This window comes from Fukomys damarensis, unplaced genomic scaffold (assembly GCF_012274545.1).
Source record: "Fukomys damarensis isolate Sample0158 unplaced genomic scaffold, DMR_v1.0_HiC HiC_scaffold_10, whole genome shotgun sequence".
NCBI lineage: Eukaryota > Metazoa > Chordata > Mammalia > Rodentia > Bathyergidae > Fukomys > Fukomys damarensis.
Window position 1 is genome coordinate 41,058,216 of NW_022900922.1, and position 8,991 is coordinate 41,067,206.

The following is an 8,991-nucleotide window of genomic DNA, read 5'->3' on the forward strand; positions in this document are numbered from 1 at the left end:
TATAAAATTCAAAGTTATTTAAAATGATGCATAATATAACTGTCAGAATAACCAGCTACATAAAATAAATAATTCAATGTATATATACATATGTATGGATATCTACACTTAATGTTCCCCCACACAAGTGTACACAGTTGCTATTCATAAGCTTCTAGATCTCAGTTATTCTGTGCTTTGTGGCTTTTGTTTATTTATTTTTGGTGTAACTATGGTATACTTTATTTCAACACACCAAACCCACACGTAACAACTGAAAACAACGTTCTCTGGAAAAACATGAATTGGGTACATGCACAATTGGTTTACATATGTTAGCAAAATAAAAAAATAATTTAGGTATACCATATCTAATAAAGCTTTCTGTGTACACAGTAGGCATTAAATAATCTTGCTTAATGACCAGGCATTTGAAAACATCAAAACATAATTCTGTTCCACAGAATCAAACACCTAAGTTAAGAGTATTATGAATTTATTTAAGTGCACAAAAGAATCATAGTAGTCTTTCATTTTTATCTACTTTTATGTTTTGTTTTTCCTGGGGATTGAACCAGGGCCTTGTGCATACCAGGCAAATGCTCACTACTGAGCTTCCTTTTCCTTTTATTTTTTAAGGTAGAGTTTCTCTGAGCCATCCGGGCTTAGCCCCAACTTGCAACCCTCCTGCCTTGGCCTTCAGAGTAGCAGGGACTACAGGCACAGTCACACACACCCTGTCCCTGCCACTGTCATATATGCAAGAAGTAAACTCCAGGTTTGAAGGACCAATTCCTTCATCGGAGTCCTCAGGACCCTGATTTCCCTTAGGAAGGAGCAGAGCAGGGTGGTGAGTAAGAGCTCGCTCAGAGTCAGTCCCCAGCCCTAGGCTCCTTTCAGACTCTCGGGACAACTCCAGACAGCAGTCTTCAGCCTTCCCTACCACTGAGAGCCCTTTTGTGAAGTTTAGCCCTTGAACCATTAGAAGAAATGTGGCAATTCTATGAGAGTGACATTGAAATATTTAAACATGAAATGAAGATTTCTCAAGGTTAATTTTTCAAATATGCAAACTGCTAAATTTTAAAGAGATCACTTTTTCCATGCACAAATGAAAAAGAAAGTGGTCAAAGAAACAGAATAACCTGGATATTCTAATATGAGAGAACTGAAAACACTCACATGGCAGGACGTGCTGCATCCACTTCCAGGCTGAGAATGGCTGCTGGACACTGTGCAAGTGGACTACAAAGCTCCACCACCCACACCATCCTCCAGAATCCTTAAATATCCTTCCCAAAGCAACAAGAGCTAAACTTCACCACATACTGAGAAATTCCAAGATGCTATTCTCACATTGGTGAGAATTATGATCTTTCTGAGGAAATCCTAGTATTCTTTCCCCAAATACTAAGGCATCTTTTCAATTCCAGGTCTTAGGGCCTTTCAGAAGCACCATGACTGGGGAGAGGAGTGCTGTTGGTCAACATCATGACAAGGAAGCTTGTCAGTAATAAGGAGGTGGAGGAGCAGGAGGAAGAGGAGGGAGGAGGAGGAGGAAGAGAAGGAGGAGAGGTGGTGGTATCTGCAGAGCACTTATTTTTGCATCTTAATCCCACATCACCTTGAGCTCAGGACTTGATGCTAAACCCATTTTAAAGGTAAGTATGGTGAGGTTACAGAGATTAACTGACTTGATAAGAGTTAGGCAGAGGGGCAGGCCCATACCTCAAACCCCTCTCTGACCCTTGCCCCATCAGCTTAACTAGCACCATCTTACATCCTAGGGCCGAGAAAGAAAGAAAAAGCATTTAGGTCTCACTCTTGCATAGGAAAACTAGAGTGTATGTGTGTATTTCTGTCGTGATTAGAATTTGGTCACAGATTTCCTTTCGATCAAAATTCCATTCCCTTGAAAGAAATACTGCAAGGTTTTTTTTAAGCAGAGAAAAATAGACTGTTGCTTATCAATTACAAGTTTATAGGGTCTTCAAAAGTAATGGTTTAAAAATCCTCATCCAAAGTGGTTTCTGCCATAACTACGAAACGCTGATACTCTGAACTTGTTTCTCAAGGAAATTTGTTTTCCCTTCTAAAGAAATATTTTCCATAAAATTGAAGGGATTTTCTGCCTGAAAAACCTTTGAGAATCCCAGCTCCATCAGCAATCCATCCGCAACAAACCCGATGTACTTCTTTATCAGCACACCGTTCATGTGGATCAGACCTGCTGCTGGGGTTCCGCCAAGAACCCCTGCTTGTTCCGAACGGCATCCACGATGATCTACCAGCCCCTTTCCTCCGCAGGCTTGTGCACCAAGTCCTGGAACACCAGGAAGGTGAGGTCACAGAGAAGTCCCTTGTCTTGGCTGCTGAGCTCGCTGGCTGAGGTGAAGCCCGGCATGATCCCCCCTTCCTCTCCCAGAGGTGGACGCAGAGGACCCTGAGAGGAGCACCACAGAGGCCACCACCCTCTCCCGGAAAATAGACCTCCTCTCTTCTATCTACCGCAGGCCCAGTCTGCTTTTCTCTTAAAATATGGCATTGTTTCAATTGCATTAAATAAAAAGTCCCTCTTCTTGCGTTCTCTCACATGTGTGTTTGTGAGCAAGCTGTACATCTCGGAGTGAGCATTTTCGATGAGGATTCGGGAGCAGTAGAAGCTGCGGGCAGTGGGGACCTGCACCTCCTGGCTGAAGCGCCCCACCAAGTTTTCATTTACAATCCCCTCACTGGCTGCAAAAAAGGCTAAGATGTGAGAGATACAATACTTCTCACAGAGTTTGAGCCTGTTCCAGAGGGACAGATCATTTAATAGGTCAACCTCCTCTGCAGTCCAATCTCCCAGACGTCGGGGTACTGGAAGGGAAGATGACAAGCGACGGGAGCTCTTTCTGAGGAGCCGCTCTTCGTTAGAATCCACTGCATTTTCGGTGGTATCTGGAGATAACCCCTTGTCCTGCGCTCTTCCGGCTGCGCCGGGTCTCCCATCGCACAGGTTCGCACAGCCCGGGAACCTGAAGCCCAGCGCCGCGCGCCAGCTGGACAGGTCAAAAACCAGAGCAACAGCGTCAGTGAGCCAGGCGGCTATGCCCCAGGACCCTCTGCTGCGCCTTGCCCGGGCTTTGTGGCTTTTAGAGCAGAGTAAACACCCTTGAAATTTACCTAAGGTGTCTTCCTTTTCCAATAGTAATTATTGTGCTGTCCAGTGTTGCTTTGTATGAAATCACATTTTTGTTTTTGGTTTTTTTGTTTTTTTGTTTTTGGATTTTTTGTTTGTTTGTTTGCTATGGAGCCATTAATCTCTAAAAGGGTTTATTGGAACATGTTTGCTGAGTGACTTGTACCAAAGACCTCTTCCAGGAGTAACTACTGAAGCCTGAGGCACAGTTGAGGCATCTGTGACTACTGGGCCAATCTGATGACTCCGCAACAGCCTTGGAAGTGGTGAGCATCTGTGCCCTGAGGAATCATCCTTCTCTCCTGGGAAAAGGGTTCAGAGACTCCTCGACAGTAATGAAGTTTCTGACTCTTTGAAAGCATAGAGAACACTTTAATACCGAGCTTATCTGCAAGCTTTCTAATGAGGCCCCAGGTGACTCACTGGTACAACACAATAAAACACAAACCTTCTTGACAAGAACCAATTCCCTGGACACCATTTTAATTGCTTGAAAACTACAAAATGATGGATTTAATCAGCTACCAATTGTTCTGTGTGCAACATGGGCTATTTCCAGTCACAGGTTTCAGGAGGCACTAATTTCAGTGCAAAGTAGTAATTGCTACTATCTCTAGTCTTGCAGAGAAAATGAATAATTATAGGGTCTTTCAAATTCATTCCAGTTACTCATTCTTTTTACATTGGCAGGCAAAACTCATGTATCAAAGCTTCAAATTCTTTGTTTTTCATTTATATGGGCTATGATGATGTAATAAAATATTTAAAATAGAGAGCTGGGGATTTAGCTCAGCAGTTCGGTGGCATGCCTCGCAAGCTCAAGGACCTGAGTTCGATCCCCGGTACCAAAAAAAAAAAAAAAAAAAAAAAAAAAAAAAAAATTAAAATAGAATTAATCAGTCCTTCACTCTTTTTAAATACATCACAGAGGTAGTAAACAATAAACAGTAGGGAAGATGCCAGCTAAGAATATCAATTTTAAATTGGATTATGTGCAGGTTTTGTTGCAGCACAGTGGTAGGGCACTCACCTAACATGCAGGAAGCCCTGAGTTCAAGCCCCAGCACAGTGAACAAAACGTGGATCCAGAGTAGACTGTGAGTTTGAGCAATGACACTGTCATTGCATATGTTACCCAAGGAGAGTTCTTTGCCAATCCTTAGGCCTCACTGCTTATCTTTCACAGATGCCTGTGGCTCCTCTCTGACATGCTGTTGTGAATGTCAGATAAATATTAACTACATTAAATGGTGTCCAAGAATTAGCTTTCATCGTTCAACTATCCTAATAACAATGTGTTGTTTTCTACAGTTATTTCAAGTTACTTGTACATTTAAATTTTAACTTATATTCATTTAGAACACAAAATGATTTAAGTCACAATGGCTGTGGTAAAGATTTCTGTAGTATAGTGATGGTGAAACTTTTAGAGATCACATGTCAAACCTGAAATCCAAACCTATTTATTTATTGCAAAATGCCCACACTACTATTAAACCAGAATGCTCAGTGGCTGGGGCTATGCTAGGAGATTTGCCTCACATTCTGAGAGAGAAGGCTCTGCTTGTGCACTTGTGCCATAGTTCTGCCACAGCTGATTTAAGGTGCTATTTTTCACTATCAAATGGTCTGGGTTAAACTGTATTTAACTGATATTTCAAAATTACATGATTTCATTCTTAAGCCTCTGTAGACTGTATGGACTCAGAGCTGGTGCTTAGTGAGCAGCATTTGTAATTAGGATATAATTATAGCCCTACCAACCATTAACATTTTTCTTTGAGCTACTTGCTTAGTAACTCCAATTTCTGAGTTTTCACCACTGAAAATTGAAATGATAATATCATATTTACTTGAAAATTGCTTAGATAAATCACTAAACCAGGAACCACAAGGTAGCACAAATATTATCTATTTTATATCATTATATGCTGTAGATTGAATGTATGTGTCTCCCACAAGAGCCATATGTTGGAATTTCAGGTGCAATATGACAGCATTAGGAGGGACATTTCTGGAGGTAGTCCCAAGAGGGGAGCTCCCATGAATGAGACTACTGACCTGAGTTCTAGATGGGCCCTCATGAGGATACAGCATCCAGCCCTTAGGGGATGCAGCCATATACAGCAGCCCTTACCAGACATCAGATTTGCTGGTGTCTTGACCTTGCACTTCCAGCCTCCACTACTGGGAGAAATAAATTTCTGTTCTTTATTAATGATCCAGTATTAAGGATTTTGTTATAAAAGCACAAATGAACTGATAAATTAGTCCCATATAATTACAGTGTATGTAAAGCTGCTGGAGCAGTTCTGGAAGAGGAGAATTGGGTAGAGGTTGGAAGAGGTCAGAGGTGCATGATAGGGCTGAACATTGAGGGCAGTTCTGTAAGAGAGCAGGCTGTACAAAGCTGCCTTTACAGAGATCACAGAAGTGGTCCTGAGAATATTGGTAGAAACATGAACAGTAAAGGGAATTCTGATCATGCAAACATAAATGAGAAATATGGTACTGAGAAATGGAGGGAAGGCCATTCTCTTTATAATGTACCAACACCTGAGCCATAGTTTGTCCATATCCCACTGTTTTATGGGTGGCAAAATATAATAGACTGACATTAAGTAAATGTTAATAAGTTTTAATAAATTTTAACATGAGTAATACAATATTGCAGGAAATATATTTAACAATATATCTTTACCTTAATATTTTCAGAAATCTTGTGATAAAGTTATTGTTTTCTTTAAAAACAGAAGGAGCTCAGAAAACAGGGACCTTATCTGAAATAACACAGGTAGAGTAGTACAAGATACACAATAAAAAGTTCCTACAGTGAAGCAAATACTGACACTGATCTAATTTGGGCCAAGACAATGCTCCCTTCACTGACAGGGAAATCAAATGATAGAAGAAAGATCCTTTGATTTTCAAAAATGTTCTTTCTGTCCATTGAGCATTGACTTCAGTTAACGACTTCCATGGCCTTCACACCATCCTGCAGTCAGAAGATGCCCAGTGTCTTGGCAGTGAGTCCTCTGAGAGTGTCCATCACTTACCTGCATTCAGCTCTTGTACCTTGTTCTGTTCATATCTATTAAGGAGTAAAAGGAAATTAATAGAATTAGATAATATTAATAAAATGAAAACAAAAAAATAGAAATAAAGAAAAAAAGAATAAAACCTCAACCTCATAAAATCAACAAAGAAAAAAACTACATTCAAAAAAATTCCTTTATAGTTTTGAATGAGTAATACTTTTCTAGTATCTCCAGTTTTAGAGTCCAGCAAGTCATAGCTTTCTCCATCTAGTTTCACAGCCTGTAGGTTGGTGAGGTGTCCACATTCCAGAGCCTCCTGTGTCCACTTTAGGCTGCTATAATCATCCAATCTGAAGTGTGTCCTTGCTCACATTGGTAGATGAATAAATCAATCAGACCACTCATGTGTGTGCTGGATGTAGATAGTGGAGTGGGGGTTCAACTGCACATAATAACAACACTTTCAGATCCAGCCACTTCTGAAGGCCACATAGTCCAGGCCTGGCTTCTCACAGTGGAGACTGAGGTCCTGTGCCTTTCCTATCCTTAGCTCAATCTTCTTTGTGGGTCTATGTCTAGCCTACATCTTCTCCACTGTATCTTGCATCGAGCTTTCACTCAGTCACTGTGGAAGGTAACACTTGAAACCCTGAAGTGAAGTTGTTTTGTAGTTATTCTGTGGTTCAGTCTTAAACAACTCATTCCAAATTGGTTGGTTGTTGATTAAACCCTCTTTGATATGGTGGATGCTACACTGGATTTCTTCTCCAGCTCTAGTATGCCATGAAGAAGGAACCATCTTCAGAAATAAACCCATGCTCTTTTTCCAGCTGTGGACTTTTCTTGGGACTATCACCATCAGCAAGGTCTATTTTTTAATTCCAGAGCTGCCAACCCTCCAGGCTTACCATCTCTCCCCAGGCATTGGCCTTTTACACATGATGAGATTATGAAATTTATTTTCTTATTCCTTCATTGGTTCAATTTACTCAGAATTTCTGAGAGAAAAACAAATATCAAGTAAACTAATCATTTATTACCAGTTAAGTAATGCAAGTCTCAATGTAAATCAGACATTGGGGTCATTTGTTCTGTTGTTGCTGCTTTCAATCTTTGTACAGCTTCCTCCACAATCTTTTCTTGAGAGCCAGCATCACCTCCTTATTTCTGAGAGTGTAGATCAGAGGATTCAGCACTGGGGTGATGGCACTATATATGATGGACACCATCCAGTCCTCACTCATGGTGGTGGCTGAGGCAGGGCAAATGTAGGTAAACCCCACAGGGCCATAGAAAAGGCACACCACCATGAAATGGGAGGCACATGTGGACAGCGCCTTGTGCAGTGCTCTAGAGGAGCAGTTCTTGAAGAGAAGGAAGCCAATGATGTAGAAGTAGGAGAGGAGTGTGAGCAAGAAAACTCCCATGGACAGGGTTCCTGTGACAATGGAAAGAAGCCACTGGTTGAGTCGTGTGTCACTACATGCCAGTTCCAAGAGAGGTTTGACATCACAAAGGAAGTGATTGAGCTTCTGACAGTGGCAAAAGCTCAGTTGAGCAGTCATGACAGAATGCATCAGTGCATAGAAGAAGCTGGAAATCCAAGCACACATCTGGAGGCTCATGATGGCAGAGTAGTGAAGCAGGTTGCAGATGGCCACAAAGCAATCAAAGGCCATGATGGCCAGCAAGACAGCCTCAGTGCAGCCCAGAAAGTGGAAGAAGTGAAGCTGAGCAATGCAGCCTAGGAAAGATATGGCCCTACGAGTGCACAGGAGGTTCATAAGCACCTTCAGAAGCTTCACTGAGGAATAGCAAATGTCCAGACAAGACAGATTGCCCAGGAAAAAATACATAGGGGAGTGGAGTTTGGGTTCCAAAATTACTATGCCTAATATTCCTCCATTTCCAACCAAGTTAATCAGATAAATGATTTAAAACATCTCAAAAAAGATGGGCTGAAGCTTCTGACACTGGTCAGGCCAAGTAAAAGAAACTCAGTCACTGTGGTGACATTCTCCATCACTTTGCAGGAAAAATGTGACAATTACCATGAAGTATTTTTCTGAATTTTTAATTTTATGCAGTGGGGGTTAAGTGAAACAAGTTTTCTGTTTGAAGGACCCAGATGTGAGCTGCAATGTAAATCATAATTATGAGTAGTAAAGGGCTGGGATGTAGCTCAGACATTGAGCACTTGCCTAGCATACTCAGGACCTTGAGTTGAATTCCAAGCACTGGAAAAAAAGAAACAAATAAAAAAGTAAAATAAGTTGACTTTTATCAAATTAAGGAAGACAAATAACTGTTAAATGCTTGCCCCACAAAACAAATTACACTAAAAAGGTATGGCTGTATATTCTGCATACATTAGAAACAGATAAAAGACACTTTTTACAAGGAAGATATGTAAGACCTGCACACAACCTCATGTATAGCATTAGAATTAGAGGTTACACAAATTTAAATCATAAAACACTTTTTTTTAGTTTGTGATTCTTGGTTCTAGAAGTCATCCAGATGTACCTACTTGGGAATTTATCCTCTTCTCTTGTAGTATGAAAATACCACAAAAGATCAACACATCCCTCTGACAACTTAAATCTCTAGTGAAACTAAGAAACATAAAAATCCACAAAAATATTGTTTAAGTTGGAGAAGGTACAGTACTGCATTATTACTCACAAGACTACAGCACAGCATTGTGATAGTCGGTGCAGGTTTTTTAAAAAATTCAAATAGTGAGAGGCTATAATCACAAGAAAACTTTGAGAAAAAAAAACTCATTTTTTT

The 8,991-nt window shown here is 40.7% G+C and overlaps 1 protein-coding gene and 1 pseudogene across 1 annotated transcript; both read right to left on the reverse strand.

Annotated features, from left to right (window-relative positions):
* Positions 1-1,983: 1,983 nt before the first annotated feature.
* Positions 1,984-2,970, reverse strand: LOC104870663 (annotated as a pseudogene).
* Positions 2,971-7,304: 4,334 nt separating this feature from the next.
* Positions 7,305-8,221, reverse strand: LOC104870626 (olfactory receptor 12D3-like). Its single transcript, XM_010636313.1, is given in 2 exon segments — positions 7,305-8,170; positions 8,173-8,221. Coding segments are annotated over 2 exon segments (915 nt in total).
* Positions 8,222-8,991: the final 770 nt, after the last annotated feature.